The 22607-nt window shown below is 37.0% G+C and overlaps 1 protein-coding gene across 1 annotated transcript; it reads left to right on the top strand.

The window, feature by feature from the left end:
- Positions 1-164: 164 nt before the first annotated feature.
- Positions 165-22235, top strand: LOC145774025 (fibulin-7-like). The gene is made up of 9 exons (XM_082585161.1): positions 165-297; positions 430-685; positions 857-947; positions 7015-7097; positions 9915-10037; positions 11304-11426; positions 11581-11719; positions 20360-20536; positions 21509-22235. Exons 1-9 carry the CDS (start codon positions 172-174, stop codon positions 21687-21689), a joined length of 1299 nt encoding a protein of 432 aa, XP_082441287.1. The 5' UTR covers positions 165-171; the 3' UTR covers positions 21690-22235.
- Positions 22236-22607: the final 372 nt, after the last annotated feature.

Here is a 22607-nt window from a genome sequence, read left to right as displayed (position 1 = left end):
CCTGTTAAGGTTTTTAGTGATCCTATCTGTATTTGATGTGATGTGCTAATTTTTGTATGAAATGGTTCATCAATTCGTTTTTGTTTGAATAAATAATAGCATCTATTTAATTCATCGTTTTTCATCGTTTGCATCTATTCATTGTTTATGTTACCTTGAAGCGGCCTAATTATGAGTCGTTTTTTGATACTTTGTTTTGTGTTATCCATTGTAACGGTGTGCGTTCTGTCATGCCCTTATCATGACAGGTTGAAGGCTTTGCAAGCCGCACAAAGGGAAAAAACAGCAAGACTAAGGGTAAGTGACTTGGAAAGCAAGTTATTAAAAATTATTTAGTGTGAATTAGAATTTATAAGCTTTGTACTTTTTGATGTGTTAAAAACTATAAACTTTTAGTACCGCTGTTGAACAGTTCATGTTACTTCTCAGCGATTGAATCTCCGACGTGACAAATCCCAATATCTCAATCTCGGTCAATCGGTAGGCCACCACAGTCTTGCCTCAGCGCCAACAAAAAGCCATTCCACTTTGTCCTCGGTGTCTGTGGACAACTCATTTCCTCATCATAGCAACAACAGACCTAGTCAAACACGTTACACTGGGTATAATAGCAACAGAGGATACTTTGTGCAGGAGAACACCAACCCCCAGCGCCATGTTTACATTGGAAGTGCGAATACTTTGTGTAAGTACAATAATGCAATACACGAAAGTAAAACAATAATAGTGCTGTTACAGTAATATCTAATAGGCTAAAAGCAACATGCAATTTAATATCGTACAATGAATAACAATAAAAAATATGACTTTGGTGATTAAAGGTAAAAAATAAAGCTATCTAATGTGATTGTCTCAGACCGACCAGAACAATACGTCAAGTGCCCAAACTCAAGATACCATGTGTGTCCTTTGAATTCAGTGTGTGTGTACGAGTTTGGAACATACAGGTTAGTAACAATGTTTTTTATTACCATATTGGAAACAGACCACATTTTGTACAAGTTCTGTGATCCAAAATGTAAAAAATAAATATCGACCGATTAGTCGCAGTGTAACTGTAGCACTTAGGCCTACTGGTGTTTAAATATATTGTTGCAGTTTGTTTAAGACGATTTTTCTCAAGGTGTGGCTCGTTGCTGCAAGTAGGTCACGGCTAAAATGTTCACCTTGATTGTGTCGTGAAATGAAAGAACTTGGTGATTTTTTTGCTTCTGTATTGTTCCACATTGACTTCACCGTTTTTAAAGCATGGGTTTCTCCAATAGGATGAAGTATTTTTACTTAGCAATTTGTGATGCCGCATTGGGAAAATATTTACGCTTACACTAGCCTCCTGGTAAATATCCACAAAGTTTTGTTCCAAAGACAATTTTATTTATGGAAAAATAAGTCTTTTTTTACACCATCTGGATAGTTTGTTCATATAAAAATAATTTAGATTTAATGGCTTCATTTCCGGGGACATTATCGTAAAAAGCGCATCGTGGTGTTTATAACTATCTTTTAAAGCAGAGATGAAGCCATTTTTGAGGATTTGTTTCGAATTCAGCCGCAATGGATCTGAAAATCATTATCGTGTCTCTTGGGACTCGTGGTGATTCCGTATGGGAGCCTGATGCAGAAGTTGGTTACTCGCCCTTCAGGCAGAACCATCCGCAGCAAGTGTCTTATCTTTCTTTATAATGATGTTGATGACCTAGAGATATTTAGTCATTTTACCTATGGACCAGGATTACGAATTGCCTCGCCGCGTTTTTATCCTGTTCTTTGGATATCAAGAATGGCAAATGTTAGGTGTATGGCGGAAAGCAGAGTGATTGAGCCATTGGACATATTTTCGAACGGTGATGCAGGACTCCAAGGTTATTGTGAAGCGTTAATGAAGTTTAAGTGAACAAAATTATTTTACCTATCCCTGTCGCACAGTTTAATCCGGTTTAAAGTAGAGACAAATTAAACCTGACAACCAGACTGCATTTAACATAATAATATGAAAATAAACTCAAAATTACGAACGTTTTCGGCCATACTCATGTTAGCCCTTTTCAAGTAACCTACTGACTGATGTTCTTCATAAATTGACATAACAGATCTAATCTATGTACACAATAAATCGAAAAAAGACACGCATAAGAATGAAATGCTCTTCATGAGGCTTTGCTCATAAAATCTTGCAATCCTCGCCTCAATAGGCAACTGTTTGTCGCAGGCGCTTCCTATCTGCTAAATGTTTTGACGTAATTTTGCGTCATTGGTTTGTGTTTTTCTTATGCAATTCAGCGTCACGTGATTTTGCCTCTCCTCTGCCTTGCCGTTTCATTGTTATGCGTTTCTTTTTTTCGATTTTTGTGTATGTAGTGTAGATCAGATCCGTTATTTTAATTTATGAAGAACATCAGTCAGTTAGTTACTTGAAAAAGACAAACATGAGCATGGCCGAAAACGTTCGTAATTTTTAGTTTATTTTCATATTATTATGTTAAATGCCGTCTGGTTGTTAGGTTTTATTTGTCTATGGTTAAAAAAATCACCTCTCTACCAAAATTGTAAAATAATAGAGGTCTTTCAAATAGTAGCCTAATAAATTATTATTTGTATAAATCGTAATTTATCGATTACTTTTCTTGTTTTAAAAATCTGAACTATAATCCCCCTTAAATGATTTGTGGACCCTTAAGGGTTTGCTGAACCCCAGTTGAAAATCACTGCTTTAGGCCAAAGTATGGTCTTCAAATTTAATAAAGTATGAAAAAAGGTCACAACATAACTTTGTCAAAGAATCTTACTCTTTATGTTTTTACCTGGAAATTGCAAGTAAACAAGGCGAGTCCCATACGTGAATCCAATCATCGAGAGATGAAAAGATACGGTTCTCATTATTCTAAGCCAGTGGTTCCCACTCGGTTTGCCATTTACAATACTCTGGGGTACCGCAAGCTATTTCTCTTATTCATTTTTATCTGTGTTCAAATATAGTTAGCTGGGCTCATTATTGCTGGTAACACTTTACATGCACGATTGTTTTTTGCATCATTGAGTGAATGCTCTGCATAGGTGAATGCTCTGCATAAAAAGGTTTTTGTCCATTTTGTCTGCTGAGAAAGGAGTAATATATTAAGTTTTACACTGACTTTGAAAAAAAACTTTATTTTATTTTTTATCAAAATGTTGCTTCAAAATGGTATTCAAGTTTCACGTAAAATTGAAGTGTTACTATTACCGAATTGATTTCTAAAAGTGTTATTACTAATTGCTTTTACCAAGGGCACATCAAGAAGCTACGGATACTATTTTTTAAAGGCGTTTGGTGTGAAACTATACAGGTTTATTCCAACAACCTGCTGCATTCGAGATGAAAGATTGTTGTGTGCCATGGGGTGCCACAAAACATTTTTATTTTCTGAAGTAAAGGGTACTGTAAGCCTAAAAAGGTTGGGAACTACTGTTCTGAAACGTGATTTCTGGGGAAATCCCCAATTTGGGGGTGATCACGTGACCCAAAAAGTTGCGGCACCCACTAAAATCAAAGTTGGGTTGACCAACTGCAAAAATATGCAAAAAAAAACAACGTGTAACACGTTTAGCCTAAAGATTCCCCTAAGGGCCTGCACTAAAGGGTACTGTAAGCCTAAAAAGGTTGGGAACTACTGTACTAAGCCTTCGGTACTAACTCGTGTGTGGTGACCAGTTACTTTCTCTCGGCCGCTTTTTTTTCAGCAACTCAGCCCACGCAATTTATTGCACACTGCGGAGAAGTGAGCGGTGTTTTTCAACAAGCAGCTTAAGCCGGGAGTCAAACCAGAATTGCATAATTGGAAAGCGAGGGCCTTATCCACTACGCCACTCCATAATTTTACCCTAGTAAACAAAGACGATTGCTTGTTTATTTTTTAACCTTGTTACCTTTATAACTAACGTCACTTTTTGTAAGCGCCTGTAAAGCATGAACCAAACAGAAGCTGCATTGTCTGCGACATCATTACGTAGATGGAAGTTAGACGTAGAACAGAGAAAAAACGCAAATAGTTGTGATAAAAAGTACATTTAGTGAACTTTCCGCCGTAGCTAGCGTGTCCTAGAGGGTTAGGTAGGACTAGGAAATACATCTGGACGACGTAGGTTCGATTCCCACCCCTCTCATAACTCTTTTTTTGTCTGTGATTACCAAACAACGTTCAAAGCACTGACCTACTCTCTGCCGGAGTGCTAGAAGAGGCACAATTGGACGGTTGCCACTTAACCCTTATTAGCACAGGGATTTTAGGTAACTTAATCAGCACAGATGTTGACAAATTGTCAACATGGCATTTCCTAGTATTTTTCGATACAAATGCGCTGGTCTCAAAGTGAAGTTGTTATTTTAAATGATTTGACTACCATTAATGCTAGTTGGGAGGTCTGTTTCCTACCCAGGACATAGTTTTAACTTACTAGCTCTCAGATAAAATGCAAAGAAATCTTAACAAGCGAAGTTTTACCACGTGTATTTCAAACACAAAAACGAAGAAACGTGGAGCACTACAACAAATTTGTTCAGCATTCCAAGCAATATTGGTTCTTCTGAAGTTTTTTGTGTCGCGGGCAAACCCGGCGGCTACAAGTGACACATGCAGATCGAGTATGCTTTGCACATCTGTAGCATCTTCTCCGTTTGATACTTTGAACTGTGCGATTGAAAGTGCTTGAAGTAGCAGCATCGATGAACCCCAACTTTTCGGCAAGTAGTTTAGTTTCTCTCGCTAATTTTATTTTTTGACATACAGTTGAGCAAAGCTAAGTTGTTTGAGAAAATCTGGGTTTTTTTGTTACTTTTCCCATTGTCTCTCATTATGATAAATGCGTTGTTACTGGCAACATTTATCAAATTGTAATTTATAACCATTGGCCAACGATTTTTTTTCCTCAAGCAATTGAATTCTTCGCAGTTTTCATCAAGAGTGTCAACTCCACCTTTATGCTTGTTATGATCCATGATAGCCTAACTGTAGGTTTTCTCTGAGAGTGGAAACAGATGGAAACAGAAGAGTGTGAAGAAGACATCATGAGGACATTCCTGTTTCGTTTAGGTACATATGACAATAGCAGAAACTTGTTCAAATGGTCATACAACGCTTCAGTACTTTCCACCTCCTTCTCCTTGCTGATTTGAGCTGCGATGGAACTTCACGGCGATCAGCCATTACTGTTCCTACCAATGCAAGATTTTAAAGCAAAAGATTGCAAACCAGTCCATGAGATATAAAAATCTGTAAACGTGTATATCCCGACCACTACCAAAGGAAACAGAACACAGGTTCATCACTATATCATCTGCAAGATTTCTGTGAGGAGACGAGTCGGGTTCTCTTCCGGAATAAAGAATGCCACTTAGAGCAAAACCTGATGTGGCTTCACACAGCCAAAAGAATTTTAGACCATATTTCCTTGGTTTCGATGGCGTGTAGCCTATGTTCTTTCAAGAAATTTGCCTCGATATCCGACCAGTTGTTCATCCACAGTCAATGCTTCCTTAGGAATGTAAACGTTGCGCAGGCTACTGTTGAATGCTTCCCATACCCCTCGAAAAGCAGCTAACCTGTCGTTCCGTTGTCTGTCTGGTCGATTGCGATAGTTATCAAAACGCATGCATCGTAGCAGAAATTTGAATCGATTTAGTGCCATAGCCACTCTATAAAATGGCCTGCTATCAAGAGGATCCCACAATCGACGTAAATCGGTGAAGTTATCTCTGTCCAAGCCAGCACGTATCAAATTGCAAGACCTGTCTCAACTTCTTCAATTGTGAAGTTTTTGTGTACAGAACTAGGCAACATCTTACCTTCGTGTCTCACGTCCCTTGCTTTTCTATTCATCTCACGTACTATCTGAAGTATAATTTCTGGCCGATAAAATAATTTGAAGGCATCCACTTCAAGTTTAGGAGCAGCATCAATCCGAGGCTGTTGCGTCAATATATTTCTTCTTCCGAGCCCGCCTGGAAAAGGATTTGCATAATAGGTTGCATTGCCACCTGTTATTGGTACTTTATCTTCTGTTATCTGTTACTTGATCTTTTTTAGCTGTTATCTTCATCTTCTGAGGAACCATCATTAGATTCTTGATCTGCATCACTACCAGTCTCGTCATCTTCACTTTCTTCCTCAAAGACATCTATATCGAACAGTTCCTCTTCTTCCAAAGGCAGTTCATCAACATCTGGTATGGACACACATTCACTACCACATGTAACCTCGGCACTAGAGTCGCTATCAACATCATCAGAAGTTATTTGCAGTTCTTATTTGCCTCTTGAAATGAAAATCTTTTCTGTCTGTCCATCAGTAAATTTCCACCTTACTGTAATTAACCGAAACAACTTTTGAATTTGAAATAGGTAGTATTTCATGCCAAGTATCTTGTAAGAGCTAAGGTAAACGTCTCCGACACAACTACTTAGACAGTATTTTTCTTCTGAGTTATATCAACTGGCAGTCTAACTCCTCCTAGTGACTAGGTCACTAGGTGACTAGGACCTAGTCAGACAGCGATTCACTAAATACATGTGCAACTTTCCTGTAAGTCGCCGCCTATCACTTTGTGGTAATACCTAGCTACTGCATAGTGGCTTGAAATCCCAAACTCCTATTGTTTCTGATTGTTGACATTTTGTCAACAGATGTACCGATTAAGTTAAAACGCAAATAACTCATTGTGGAAGCAATTTAACGTTTTGAAATCTCTACAATAGTAAGCCACTCAGAAGTTCTCCTTCGTCACTGGATGTTGCTGAGCTAGTGCATAAGGTGCGAGAGCAATCTCACACAAAAAAGTCTATGTTGACAAAATGTCAACGCATGTGCTGATAAGGGTTAAGCCGTGTTCTGACTGGTTCATGCCTTACCAGCTCTGACAAAAGTTGTTACTTGTAGGTTAAAATGACTACCAACGTCAAACCTGTCAATTTATGCCGACCTATTTTCTGTCTAAATTATCATTTCTCGATCAAGATTGCAAAAAACCATGACTATTGTTTAGGTGTCGTCGACCCCCCACTTCAACCAGTTGTCGCGAAGGTTTGGAGAGAGTAAACATTTCATCTACTCAATATCAATGTAGAGGTGAGTTCTTTCAGGTTCATCAAATATGCTTTTTGCTTTGTGTGTTTCAAGTAAAATGCATTTATGTATTATGTTCCAAGTTTTATTTGTTGGTTGTAAGTTATGTTCCAACCAACCAAACTGTGTCAGTTAAGCTTGGTGCGAAGATATTTCTAATCGCCTGCAAAACTTTCAAAACTTTATTATTCAAGCAAATTATGCAATCTAGTAGCAATATATCAAGTTTCACTTTTTACGATTTTGCTGTGATTGTTTTTTTAAAGTTGGTTTTACAGAAGGTAAACTTTATTTCAACAATCAATCAGTCAAATATGTGTATTTTGTTAGACGAGCATACGAAATAACATACTCGTCTAACTCAAAACCTACGCTAGATAGATGAATCAAATTTTGCATAGTGCAGATGATTTATCTGACAACACAAAATCGACGATGTTTTGCAATTTGTTAAAAAACACAACCAGGAAAAGCAAATTATTTGATGGTTGGTTATATGTTTGAGTTGAAAAATCAGGGTCTGCTACTATTCGGTGAGTCTGATTCGGTGAGTTCCTAACCTCTAACCCCTAACCCTAACCCCAAACCCCTAACCCTAAAACGGCAATGATAATAGGCTACGGTACCCAATAATTAAAAAAAAAATTGAAAAAATCCCCTGTTAAGGGATCGGACTCACCGAATCGGACTCACCGAAACGGGCCATTCCGGAAAAATCAAATATCTAAGTGTGACCGATCAGTTCTTTTGTTTTCGATTGTAGTCCTTTTGCGCAAATGAACGCGGAGTTGGCCTTTTACCTGTGTTGTGTTTGCTCGTTGTTTTGCTCAAATTTCAAGATTATGGAAACGAAAAAAGCGAGTTTTCTATTATTCAAACATATCCTGCACACATAAAACGTAGTTGAATCCGTATGGTAATGGTAATACTGGCAGTCTGACATGTGGAGTAAAGAAAGCTATCACATTATGTTTACATCATTCAGGTAAAGATACCATTTAGGTAATGTGTTTTTTTTAATAAATTGTAGGAGTTCTGTGGGAAAATCAATGTCATAAGATCATAAAAATACAAAAAATAAACAGGTTGATAAAAAATAGCTTATATAATTTCATATCAAAAACCATTCATAGCTTTATCCAGTGGTGAAAATGTGATTTAACAATGATAAAAAGTAAATGATCATCGAGTGTGGTATCTGCCTATCAGGATCACCTAAAAAAACACGGTGCAAAGTATCAATCTTGAATTTCTAAAAACCTATAGCCTACTACGTACCGTTAATTAGGCTTCACTGATTGCAGTTCCACGATAGATTCTCTTATGTTCTAAATGTTTTTTTACGCAAGCGTGAACACCTGAAAGTTGGTCTTCACCCATTTCTTTGTTCGAAAGAAGACTACATTTTATGTTTTGCAAATACTGCTGATATGAGAATGTAATTTGAAATAAAATGATATGATACAAGGATTTCTGTAACGACAGCACGAGAAAACTCTATCAAAGACAACAATTTGCGTAATAGATTTACCAATACATGAGTAAAGAACACGTTTGTGGAAGTTTTTATACCTACATAAAGCCTTCAAATCTAATCAAGCACATTTGCAGCAATTTTTGCTCATTTCATAGAATTTTGATTTATATTGGTTTTACATGTCTTTCGTACAGTAACATATTGTATGTACAGCAATGGATATTCGTTGGATCGAACTTCTATTGTTTTCAATAATTTGTATATGATCATTTGGTGATGGATAACTATTTCTTGAGTCGTTAAAAAGAAAAGATAGAACGTATTCTTTTTTATGAACAACTGCGTTGCTCCTGGTATATTATAGCACAAGAAATGTTTAGGCATTGTGCGATTTTTCAATGCAATGCCGTGAAAAAGGAATAACATGTTCTATTGTCCACCCAATAAGAAAATCTTTTCTGTTTTATATTGGCTTCACGTCTTGAGACGTTGAATCAATATAAAAAGAAGTGATTTTCTGACTGGACTGCTCTAGCCATCAGCTTGGACAAATTTAGGTCGAACAAAACAATTGGAAAATTCTGCGATTGTCTCTCTCCTTGCGCATGTTGATTCACGGAGCAATTATGAGCTTATCGCTTGCAAGCGAAAAGAAATCGATTTCATGCTTTGCCAAACGTAGGCCAAAAACAGCAAAAATTCACCAAAATCTTGAATTTACAAACAAACTACACAACTTTTGCTATCAAACTTTACATCATCAGATCGGCCTTGCAATTTTAGGAAAAGTCAAGAAAACCCAAGTGCATGACATTACTGTGCTTCAAGTAATTAAAGGAAATGTGAGGGAGCCTGATCTGGCCTCCCTTTGAGGATCAAAGTGTGAATATTGTGTTTGTTGCTTCTGTTAAGTTATTTCATCTAAACCTTGTATCGTTTACCTATTTTACTGACACTACACATTTTGCGGCTCGCTAGTGGTTGTAATTTTTGGCAAGTGACTCTTTCATTAAACAAGTTCCACCCTTGTTCTAAAGTAACTTTCGGGGTAAGGAAGTTTTTAGATAAAGATTTCAAAAAAATCATATCAGAAGTCTTAGAATATCTTGGTGCATTTTACAATCAGGACTGTTGAAATTAAAATTAACCCTCCTCCTAATTGAACATTGAACAAATACGAGTTCAAATACTTGAAGTTAAGTTCATCTACTCTTATGTTAATGAAAAAGCAGTCGCCTGCCTCTGCGTTATCTTGTGGACTATCTCGTGATTCAAATAGTTTTTTTTTTTCGGTCAAGTTCATGCTGTGATGTTGTTTCGTTATTTTTTCCCTCTCTTATTAGACATTAACGAATGCGACGATCCGAGTGTGAATAATTGTGATCAAGTATGCAGAAACACACACGGAAGTTTCCGCTGTGACTGCGAACGAGGATACATCATTCAGAGCGACGGAAGCTGTCAAGGTAGGTGCTCAATATTTCTGACAATACAAACATGGCACAAAGAATAACTACAGGGTTGGTTGAGCTTCTCATGGCTAAGTTTCCCATGGTTGACCAATTTTAGTACGATATACCAGGTGAAGATCTTCCTGCTACCGTGAAGTCAGCAAATCATTTTACAGTTTAGGTTCTACTTTTTTGAAGCATACAAAATAAATTACAAGCTTATTGTAGAGAAATTGTTCGATGCTTGAGATCTGACGCAAAATAGCTTTCATGAACCATGAAGTAGATTTTATATCTTCTTGTACATAGTATCTTGGTAGCAATCAGTGAGGTGCGCCGACAATCTGGATTGATAAATAGCTTTTGCAATTAGCTATTTAGCAATCATTTTGTCAATGCATGGATGGAGTTAAATATCAAAATACACTACTCAAAAGTAGGGCAGTTTTATGCGATAGACGCTGCAATTGCCCATGCGTAGGCTAATAAAACTACAAATCTTGCAGAAATTACAGAAAGGAAGAAGTTTCTTCGGTACAGCTTCAACAAACATTTTATAAAAAAACGCAGCTAAAACAAAAACGCAAAATTATTTGTATGCCATGTTCGGTTAATTTGCAAATAGTCTACGTGATAATGCTGAACCTGGAGACACCAGAAAAACATATTGAAGAGATGCCCTACGCATCAATATCAGTATGTCAAACCTTGCGAGAACGTAAAAATATAACAAAGAGTTTCGACTTAAAGTGTGCACTCAGTTGTAGCCCGGGTAAGGAAAAACAACTGTCCGATTGAAAATTACTTAGTGTTGGATAACTGGATTTTCGTGTCCCACAGCGTACAATCGTAGGCTACATGTCTCTCACCATGGAAGCATAACCGGGTATCAAGAAAAATCTTTGTGATGGTACATTTTTCTTAGTTTGTTTATATTCGAGATGTTGAGATGACTTCTATTGATGCTGGTGTCATCATTTGCTTAACAAACCAACACTAGTGATTTCATAATTCTTGTAGCCTTAATAAAGGGCTTCGTGATTCGCAAAACTCAAGGATATATCCACCCCTGATTAAACAGTAAATGCTTTCAATACTACAAAAAGTGCTCATGGCAAGCAAAAAGCTAAGCAGAGTGAATTACATCAGAATTAGTTACCAGTTCACTAAAAACCTTAACAGCTTGTTAAAAACCTTGTTTCACCTCAATAGGATTATCAGAAGGAACTTATTACACCCCTAAATAAATATCCCTGTTAAAAAGCGACATTTTCTGTTAAGACATCGATGAGTGTACAAGAAGACTTCATCGATGCCAACATGAATGTGTCAATTCTATTGGAAGTTACGAATGCCTTTGCCCCGATGGATACACTCTACTGTCTAACATTTCACGCTGCAAAGGTCAGTAATATGTCAAAGATAGTTTAAACTTTCGAAAGCTAAATGTTTAACTTCACAACTTTCCATGATGCAAATCTTTTTGTCTTCTCGTTTTTGCTGATCACCTTGCTTATGTCGTTTGTTAGCATAGTTTCGATATTTTAATTTTCATTAGATATTGATGAATGCCTTCAAGATAATCTTTGTTTGGAAGACGAGGCTTGCCTAAATACGTATGGAGGATACGAATGCAATGTGCCACAGCCATGTGTATCTGGATATCATCATGCCAACCTCACAGGAACAGAGAACGGGTTCGTGATACCATTTTAGATTTGGTCTGTGACGTCGCAGCAAAAATCGTGTACTCCGACGTCTCAATTTTTGACGGAAGGTTGCCATTTTTTTTTCATTCCAAACAAAAATAGCTCCTTTGTCAAATTTTATGCAAAAAATTTCAAAGTATCTGAAATTGTGCTGACTAATATTATAAAAGCATTCATATTTTTTGTTTTATGTTGATTCTTTCAATCTTAAAATGTCTTCCAAAGATGGAGTATTTTGGATATTGATAGACCTATCATTTGTTTTAACTCACATCTGAAACACCCGGTGCAATATTGCATTAATTGTAGTAGTAATTCTATTTCCATCAACAAGCAAAACATGACAGTCATATCATTGAATAGGCTACTGAAACGTTTGGGTGTTAATCAAGATATTTATCGTTTTTAGCACTGATTGCAATGCTCATCTGATAAAAATAAAAGTAAAAACAAACTCTTTCATCAGATAAACGTTGCAACTAGGAAAGTCGTATCATTTTGTATTAATTCACTCGGTTGTTATAAAATGCTATACAATCGCATAAACAATATGCCTTCTGAAAAAACAAAGCCTCAGGTGTAAGGCATGTATATTTGTAAGTACTTTTTGCTGTACTGTTTGTATTTTTATACGGCTGATTGGCAGAACAGACCAAATCTTATATTTTTGAACTTTCACTATTTATCGTATTGATGAAGGTTATGTCTGTGCCTGCAATGTATCCTTGCGTTAGCCATGGCTGCGATTAGCGGTTCAAACATAGGGGAGGGGAGGGTAAGTTGAGCACCTTTTTTGCTTAAACTGCTTTTGTAAAAAAAAAACGGATTGCTTTTGAAAATTTTAAAAGGGTTTACATGAAGCACCAGTAAATTAACTACATTTTAGCTTGATTTTGATCATCGTGTGATATATATATTTTTATATATAGTATAGATGTGGACCAGATAAAGTGGCTGTCTGAGCATTTTTTATTGTCAAATAAAGCTTAAAACACAACTTCAACAGTTCACAAATTAAGTACCGGTAGCTTACAAGGCTATTTCTTTTCGGGTAAGTTGGGCAATCGCTCCAACGTAGCCTACCTACTTCAATTACACACTTTGCCCCATCTTACATTTTCTTACAAAAATGAAAATATTTTAAAAACTACCAAGCTAACTAATCTAAACTTTTTATTGAATATCCTTACCTATTACACCTACCAAAAGAAAAAAAAAAGATTTATATATGTAGGCCTATATAGTGTAGCAATAAAAATATTCAATTTTTGCAACCGAAAAAAAGTTGGATTTTTTGACGTACACAAAATAATATGTACTAAAACACATTGAGTTTACTTTAACCTTTGTAAGGCTTTAATTAACTGGTTGTAAACTTAACTCTATGGAACATAAAATAACGATAATAAAGATGAGATCAAACTAAACAGCATGCAAGCTTCCTAGCCACTGCACTACAATGTGAGTGGCAACTCATCGAATAAGCGGAGTCACGCAGCAATTAATCAGCCAGAAGCAAGTAAAGGAAACACAGTAGCAATAATAGTAACGCAATAATAACGCAATTTTACGACATTCTTCCCTACAACAAATGAGAGCATACACAGAATTACAGAAGTATAACTAGGCATTTACATATAAGGTACAACTCCATATCGATCTACTCCTTTTCGAACCCTAGTAGATCGACGCGGTTCTTGAATGAATCCTTCGGAGCATGTCGGCTGAGGATTATTGGAGAGTTGATCTGCCGGTTCGTCTAAAGCATTTGGGTGCTCTTCGGTAGGGCCGTTGTCAACACTCGTACTTTGACCAACACTCATACCGCTGGGGAAAGTTGTTTCATTCAGAGCAGGTTCTTCTTCCATTCTCGGAGCGATGTCACGTAAAGAAACAGTTGTTTCCCGCCCACTTGGCAACCGGACCACGGCATAATTCGGTGTAGTGTGCACCACATCAACCTCGTCTACTAACGGATCGTATTTGCTGTTGCGGACATGACGTTTCAGATAAGCAGATCCTGGACTACTCAACCATGTAGGCACAGACGTTCCAAATGAAGATTTACGTTTGTAGTTGAATAAACGTTCGTGGGGGTTTGATTGGTCGCAGTACAAAGAAGTGATCGGATTGAATGAAGAGCATCAGGAAGCACTAACTCCCACTGACGAGTATCCAATTTTCGAGACTTTAAAGCTAACTTGATTGCAGACCAAACAATTCCATTGTAACGCTCGCACTGACCATTACCGGGTGCGTTATACACAGACGTGCGGCTACATGCAATACCACGCCGCTGAAGATAAGAGGACAGTTCACAAGACATAAATGCAGTACCTCTATCAGTATGAATATAACTTGGCATACCAAATAACGAAAACAATTCATTCAAACAAGTTATCACAGTTTTTGAGTCAATATTCGAACAGGGAAACGCAAAGGGAAAACGTGAAAATTCGTCTACTATCATTAGTATATAATGATTTTTACTGGATGACGGCAATGGACCTTTGAAGTCCAAACTAAGCCTTTCAAATGGCTGGGTCGCTTTTACCAGTTCCGCATTAAGCGGCTTGTAAAATTTCGGTTTGATTTCACAACATATCTTACAACGGTTAACAACTTGTCGCACATCTTCAATGGAATAAGGCAAATTTTTCATCCGAATAAAATGATGAAGACGGGTGATACCGGGATGGCACAACGATTCGTGAATTTCAATCAACGTATTATCAAACATGCTTGCACAAAAGGCTCGCGACAAGGCATCTGGCACATTATTGAACTTGCCTGCCCGATCGTAAAATGCCCTCTGAGATTTGATTGCCCAACAGTTTGATGGAATTCGTCGCAAAAATACTCTTATCCTTGTTCAAGGTGAGATTACATTCTTTCACAGCTTTTAAAAATGTGTTCAAATTAGCATCGTGCTCTTCGCGTGTGCGACCACAGACCGTAATGTCATCCAAATAAGCAAACGTACCCTTGCAGTTAAATTTTGCAATGACTTGATTTACCACACGCTGGAAACAAGGAACTGCGTTTTTCAGGCCAAAAGGTACTCGCTTAAATAAGTTGCCCATCCGCTTCGAATGCAGTATACTTTTTTTCTTCAGGGAGCAACATCACTTGGTGATAAGCACTTCGCAGGTCTAGTGTGGAAAACCACTTGTACCTAGATACCTCACTAATGATGCTTTGGATTTTTGGTAACGGATATGCGTCTAGATAAGTGAATTTATTAATTGTTTGACTATAGTCCACGCACATGCGTTTTTTATGATTCTCGTTTTTTACAACTACCACTTGCGCACGCCATGGCGATGAGCTGGGCTCAATGATGTCGTCCTCCAACAGTTGAGAAATGTGATCAGAAATAAATAACTGGTCCGCTTTAGAGTAGTTACGTCTTTTAGCTGCAATAGGTCGGCAGTCGGAGGTCAGATGTTCAAATAACCGTACTGGTTTAAGACCTCGAATTGGCTTTAAGACACCGAGTTGCAAAGGTAACTCAGGACCTCCAAAATTAAAACTCACGGTTTCATGTTGTCGTAAGAATTCTCGTCCCAAGATTACATCCCATAACAAATCATCCATGACTGAAAAATCAACATCGCAGTATTTGCGGCCTTGTAGTTCCACCGATGCAGTACAGCAGCCTTGAGTTTCTACAGTAGCACCTTTAACAGCCAAATCAATTTTAATGTTGGTGCTGGGACTGGCAATGTCGATTTTTGCCTTATGACAAAATTTGCTGTCCATGTGGTTGAGCTTAGCTCCAGTATCGAGGAGACAATTGGCTAATGAACCATTCACGAGGACATACAAATTAACATTTTCTCCATTTTTAACTGACGTCGATAGCGTAGATAGTTCAAAGTTTGGTTTCTTTTTCTCAAAGTCAGACGCAGCAGCTTTTATCCATGGGTTTGTTCGCTATGTAGATCGGCATTTTCTAGCATAATGCCCCATGCGTCCACATTTGTAGCATATGGATTGTTTTGCCGGGCAGTTAGTTCGTTTGTGTAGAGCTCCTCCGCAAAACGTACAAGTTGCTTGATTAACGGTGGCACATTCAGTTTGAGGTGATGCGACATCTTGCTGGCTGTTGCAAGGAGCGATCGAATTTTCGGGAGTCATGCTACTGCTTACCAAATCGTAGCAATCAGCACTCTTGCGAGCTTCTTCAAGCCTTCTTGCTTTATCAAATACGGCAGTAAGCTGAAGAACGTTGTCTTCGAGTATTCGCTGTCGGGTGTACCCAGATTGAAGACCAGCGATAAAGGCATCCCTGATTGCCGCTTCTTTGATTTGCACGGAGGTAGAATCAATGAAATTGCAATTGCCACTTAGTGATTTCAATCGTTGTAAAAAATCTTCTAACGATTCTCCAGAGTTTTGATGGCAAGTGTTGAGCTGGTGTCTGGCGAATACTTCATTTACGGGCTTCACATATGCACTTTCTAAGCGCGCAACTGCCTCATCAAAAGTAGCGCACTCACTGATGTAGGAATACACCGATGCATCAACCAAACTGACCAGAATATCGAGCTTATCTTCGGCTGTAGCATTTTCGATCCGACGTAAATAATTTTGAAATGTTTTCCTCCAATGCTTCCATTTCTTAGTGCTATCTGAGGCATTTACATCTATGTCGAAGGTTGGAGGTCTTAAGCACTTGCTGTCCATTAGTAATCAGTTTACAGTTAATTAAATTGTACTAAAACACATTGAGTTTACTTTAACCTTTGTAAGGCTTTAATTAACTGGTTGTAAACTTAACTCTATGGAACATAAAATAACGATAATAAAGATGAGCTCAAACCATGACGTACTCAACAGAGGCCATGTCATCGTGCGTGCTGGAGTCTAAACTGGAGGCGAACATGCTTTCATGACTTTGACATACCATATTGAAAAGATATGTATAAAAAGTTGAAGTGAACGTTTTTCACCTTAAATATTTGTCTTATATGAAAAAGTTTGCTAGAAAATCAATTTTTAATTGTATATTCATTCGCCATTTGCGCAAGCATACTAAAACGATGCAGAGTTGCCAGGTGTGAAAACCCCAACAGATATCTGTGTGCTTTAATCGGTACTGTCCCGTTGTTCTGTTATTGAATTTGCAGAATTGTTTTAACATACCCTTCTTTGAACAGGAAAAATCTACAAGAACTATCTTTACTTTTCAAAAGCGCAGAAAAGTCTTAGTTTTTAAAATACTTTTTTTTTCTTTCAATTTTAATGTAATTCCTATGTGATGAAACTTTACTAAACGTTTCATTTAGCAGCTTTATCTGCGGTTTTTATAATTTATATATTGAACAATTTTTTTAATTTTACTCAGCTTTGTTTTGAAAATTGCACTCCTTTTCATGGCATTCCTTTAAAAAGTTAATTGTTTTAAACTTCTGGCAACACTGATATTGTGTTCAATAATTGAATTAGGTTTTGCGGTGGTTTTTAAGGTGCTTGCTGTTGAAATGTTGTTTAGGGTAGGATATTTGGATAAATGAAATGTTGATTTATTGAAATACTGGCCATGCAAACAAATATTGAGTACCGAGGCTGAAGGCTAGCTAGCGAATGCCGGTAGCCGCGTCGGTTTTGGTAAAATAATGTTAGGCTACTTGAGGGCACACCCAGAAGTGTTATGAAATTGTGTGAAAAGTAACTTACTGTACGGTACCTTTGAGAATGATGGGAATTGTTGAGGCTAGCTTTGTTTTTTTTTTCCAAATTGGTGTAGCTGTTTTTATTTTTAGTAGAGGTGTAGTATATTAAACGCATGATTGCAGGGTCAGCCTTCAGCTCTTGAGCCTAAAATTGCTTGCATGGTCAGTATTTCAAGGTCGCCATGGCTCAGACAAATCTAGAAATCCTATGCAGCATTTTGAAATTCTACTTTAAAAAAATAATTGCTTAGTCTGGCTAGACTTGTGCAGGCTAATACTTTGCTACACTGTAGAACAGTACAGCAAAAATGTGGCATGAAGGCACCCAGGAATTAAGAGACACTCTTATTTTCGAACCTGGTTTTAAAATTTTGTTGCCGTCTAAAATACCCGATTGTTCTATACTGTGCATGTAGTATAAATAGGAATGGTCTAATGTGGTATAAGAAGGAATAGTCTAACAAACGCTTTTAAGTTTGTGTGCATTAATAAAAATTTAGTCTCCAATTTTGAGACCAGCAAAGTTTTTAAAAAAAAAGCAAAACGTTACCATGTTTAGATTGTTCTTATAAAAACTATGCATTTAAATTGTGCTGCTTAAAGTTTGATAAGTTGAATTTGGTCAGTTCATGCGGTCTCAAAGCATCATTTGTGACCTTAATTTTGTCAAACTTGTGCCATTGCAAAGTGTAGCCTATAGTTAGGGGTCTGCTACTATTCGGTGAGTCTGATTCGGTGAGTCCGATTCGGTTAGTCTGATTCGGTGAGTTCCTAACTTCTAACCCCTAACCTTAAGCCCTAAACCCTAACCCTAAAACGGCAATGATAATTAGGCTACGGTACCCGATAATTTAAAAAAAAAATTGAAAAAATCCCCCGTTAAGGGATCGGACTCACCGAATCGGACTAACCGAATCGGACTCACCGAATCGGACTCACTGAAACGGGCCATTCCGATAGTTAGTGCAGGCATAGTTTTCATTACATCTTCATGTATATTTCACAGTAAAGAGGTTATTTGATATTTAATTAAGATGGGTAGAAAATGTTGTGTGACTAATTGCCATGGAAATTATGATGAGGCAAACAAAGAAACAACTTTTCGTTTACCTCGAAATCCTGAAGAGAAATATACCATATATATGTGTGACTAATTGCCATGGAAATTATGATGAGGCAAACAAAGAAACAACTTTTCGTTTACCTCGAAATCCTGAAGAGAAATATACCATATATATGCATATACCAGGTGACACAGTTTGCCAATGGGTACTTTATGGTTATATCATGTTTCATGAAGTTGTTAACCACTGTTGCAGAACCTCGTTATGTCGTGTTTTTCACTTTATATCAGATCAATACCAGTTATCTGTGAACAAAAAGTATGCAGCTACATTGGCCAATATTATGTTTAAAAATTATTGTTGTCTATTTTCACCTGTATCAGAAAAGGAAGTAAAACAAAAGATTTTAAAACTTATGCATTAAAAACTTGTTTTTGTTTGTTTTTCTTTGTTGTTGAGACTTCTGTAAGGACTGTTATAGAACTTCTTTAAATGTCCATTTTCATTCCTGAGAAGTCCTTGCACTGATATTATTTAAAGTTGTCGTAACAGATAATTTTTTCGTTCATTATCTGAGCTAAAGTAGCACCACATTAGTTGCGCAACCAGGGGGGCTTGGTTTAGCCCCCCCCACTTTACTAGAATTCTGGTTGCGCTACTGGCCACAGTCCTTTCATGTAGTAGTTTTGACCATGTAGGTACATTGTATTTTTGTGAATCAGCTCTATACAAAATAATAACTTCAAAGTTAAAACCTTACACATCTATTGTCATTGTTTTTATTATTGTAACACACACGGGAACAACTATTCATTGGAATAGACTATGTCAAGCATATGAAATGCCATGGATGAAAATGTATTTTACATTTTGAAATTTGAAAGCAAAATTTTCATTATAATCGTTTTAGGTTTAAATATACTGTGTTTGCAATGCAATATGGCAATGAAAATGTTCGCCTCCAGTTTAGACTCCAGCACGCACGTTGGTTTGGCCTCTGTTAAGTACGCCATGGCTCAAACTAAACAGCATGCAAGCTTCCTAGCCACTGCACTACAATGTGAGTGGCAACTCATCGAATAAGCGGAGTCACGCAGCAATTAATCAGCCAGAAGCAAGTAAAGGAAACGCAGTAGCAATAATAGTAACGCAATAATAACGCAATTTTACGACATAATAATTATGTTATATTTGCGTATGTAATACATCATGTTAAACCCGCTGAAGTTACTTTGTTTTATTTCTCTATGGTTCAACAAAATAATTGCATGTCATTGTAAAATGCGATTGTTACTGGACATAACAAATTTATTGACTGAAACAGTATTATGGGTAATATGATCACTGATCAGGACAAAGAAAAAAATTGTGTCGACTAGTTTTTCCAAAAACAGGGGTTGCTCATCTTGCCCCATTGCACACTTTACCCCAGTCTCCACTAGCGGGTAATGTTTAAATGTCAAGAATCTTTGCAAATTGTGCAGAGAGAACCATAGTTTTTTTTTGGAAATAAAAAAAGTAAAGGTGTTTTCATAGGCTACTTGATATAAAACAATGCAGCATCGCGGATGAAATAACCAGGTTAGTCTATTATTACACTTAACCCTCGGAGTTGGCAAGGTTAGGGTGGACAATATTTTTCCCTCATCCTCTTTCCTTCAGCAACTACTGTTTCCCAATTTTGCACCAACGAGTAGAGGTGTGCGTCTGTGCGATGTTTTATCAACAACCAGCTTATAAGGGTGGGGTTGAAATAGGATTGCATGATTGGAAAACGAGCGCTTTATCGACTTCCTTATTTACCTGGTCCTAGTAATAAGTGAAAGGATTGTGGTTTGAAAACAAGCTATGGAATTGCATTGAATATGTTTTAATATTTGTTTCAGACCTTGTGTCATAGATAATTACACACCACAATCGAATCTACCAAGCAGCATCTCATACAGTAGGTTTGCTCTCCATTCCAACTATCCCCCATACTCCAATGTTGGTAAACTGCATTTCACAAGAAAACCGGGACACACTTATATCTTCAAGATCGTGAAAGGATCGAACGATTTTAGGTAAAGTTATTTATGTTTTTTAAAACAAAAATAGAGAAGGTTATTCTATTCTACTCTTCATATAGTAAAATAATCAAATTCTGTCTCATTAGACGTTAATATGGCTCATGCTGTGTATCGAAGTTATATGTGGTCACGACTCACGTGACCGTTAATATGAGTTAAAACAAATTTAGGAATAAATAAGTAACAATCAAACAACTAACTAAAGTGTCATGAATTGTAACCGAAAAATTTGGAATGGTGTAATCAGTTGTTTGACTATGGTAAAAGTGTTACAAGCATTAAATGAAATCAATTCAGTCGCCTAACCACTTACGTTTCCTGTTGTTTCGCATGACACAACCATCAGCCATTATAAAACCTTGCCTGTATTTTGATGCTTATATTTTGCATGATCGCACAGCCCCGACAGTGTAGATTTTTTATGAATCTAAAGCTTCAGAGAGTGCCAAAGATATAACTGCAGCTAGATGCCAATGATGGAGCAAGTCGATTTTTATGCTCAGTTTGAATTCTGGCTTGGGGAGGACAAGAGTAGTAGAATAGTTGCAAAAATGCAAGTGGAAGCGTACGTAAATTCAGTAAATTTTAACAACTGATGAGCTTGATGTGTGTATAAAAGACCTTTAGGCCTACTGTATTTTATCTCGACTTGATTTACATAAAAGTTTATCAAAATAATTATCAAAAAAAGTCAGAAATTTTATCGAAATAATGCATTCACCTATTTTTTGTCAAAAGTTATAAGCTTTTTAGTTGCAGCATTGCTGACGTGGCTCTGTGTTCACTGCAGTTTCTAGCACTTTCAGTGCTTAATTACTAAAATTATTTTAGGGGTATTTTTTTGTTTGGAGTCACTGTTAAAGCACCCAGGAGCATGGTTTGCACTGTGCATGTGGTGTTATATGAATGTTGCTATTATTAACAGCCAAAAAAAGTAAAATAATTTATTAAATTTTCCTGTTGCAGTGTAATTCAAAGACCATATTGGAACTACATCGTTGTTCGCACCAGGCGAAGACTTCGCGGACCTTACGTTTTTGAAGCAAAGATATTGGTCTCCGAATATGATAACTACAGTAGATATGGACCTCGAAAAACCACCAGTAGGGTAGACTTGGCTTTTGTGGTCTCAGCATATGACTTTTAGTCAAACCATTTTTGTGTTGCAATTTTATGTTCCAGGTTTTTGCAACTAATATGAACTCCGTGATAGTTTTGGTTGGGTGGGTTTAAATTAATTCCTTTCAGTTTAGTGGTTATTAAACTTTTTTTCAGAACCTGGCATCAACTCGAAATTGTTTTTTGGGTTAGTTGCTACCGTAATCTCAATATGTGTGTAAAATATATTACTTTTGTGTTGTAAACCAATTGGCTCAATGAAAGCATTAAAAGTCGTGCCCAGGTGAATCTAGTGGCAACACTGATCATAACCATTTACTGGCTCAGTAATTTTATAGGCCTACCAAGACAAAAAAATTCATTACAGGAGTAAACTTATCAAAGACAAGAGTGTTAATGAATGAAGCATGAAACCGTCTTTATCAGTAGCCTATGCTCTCGCCCTGCGCTACGTTCAATTAAACTAATCTGGCTCATTTCTGTTTCTTGACTATTGATGTTAATCATTGGATTAGCCTACATTACTATGTATATTTCGTATCCTTTCACCATCGCTTGTGAATAAATTTAAGCAAAAAATAGTCTTATGAAGTACCGTAGCTTATTTACTAGTTTCACAACAATATCGCGGATTTTTGTAATGCATGAGCACAGAGCAAATATATGCTCAATTGCTCATAGTACAAAGTTGATAAAGATGTTGCAGCATCCACTTTTTCGGAAAAGTCAGTAGGCTACCAGAAAGACAGAATAAAACTTTGTGTTTTAAAAACTATTTAAATTGCAAAGCAAAATGAAAGGATGGGCTACAGCTGAACGTCGCTCAATGTATCTTTTGGTCGTGCACCAAGGCGATCCAAGATTATAACCAACTGGAGTCGCAGCAATTTTTTTAGCTAAAATCTTGAGCCAAACTTCGATAGATATCATTATAGATAGATATAAG

The sequence above is a fragment of the Aplidium turbinatum genome, chromosome 1, assembly GCF_918807975.1.
Source record: "Aplidium turbinatum chromosome 1, kaAplTurb1.1, whole genome shotgun sequence".
Taxonomy (NCBI): domain Eukaryota; kingdom Metazoa; phylum Chordata; class Ascidiacea; order Aplousobranchia; family Polyclinidae; genus Aplidium; species Aplidium turbinatum.
The sequence above is the reverse complement of the archived record's forward strand: the minus strand, read 5'-3'. Positions and strand labels throughout refer to the sequence as shown.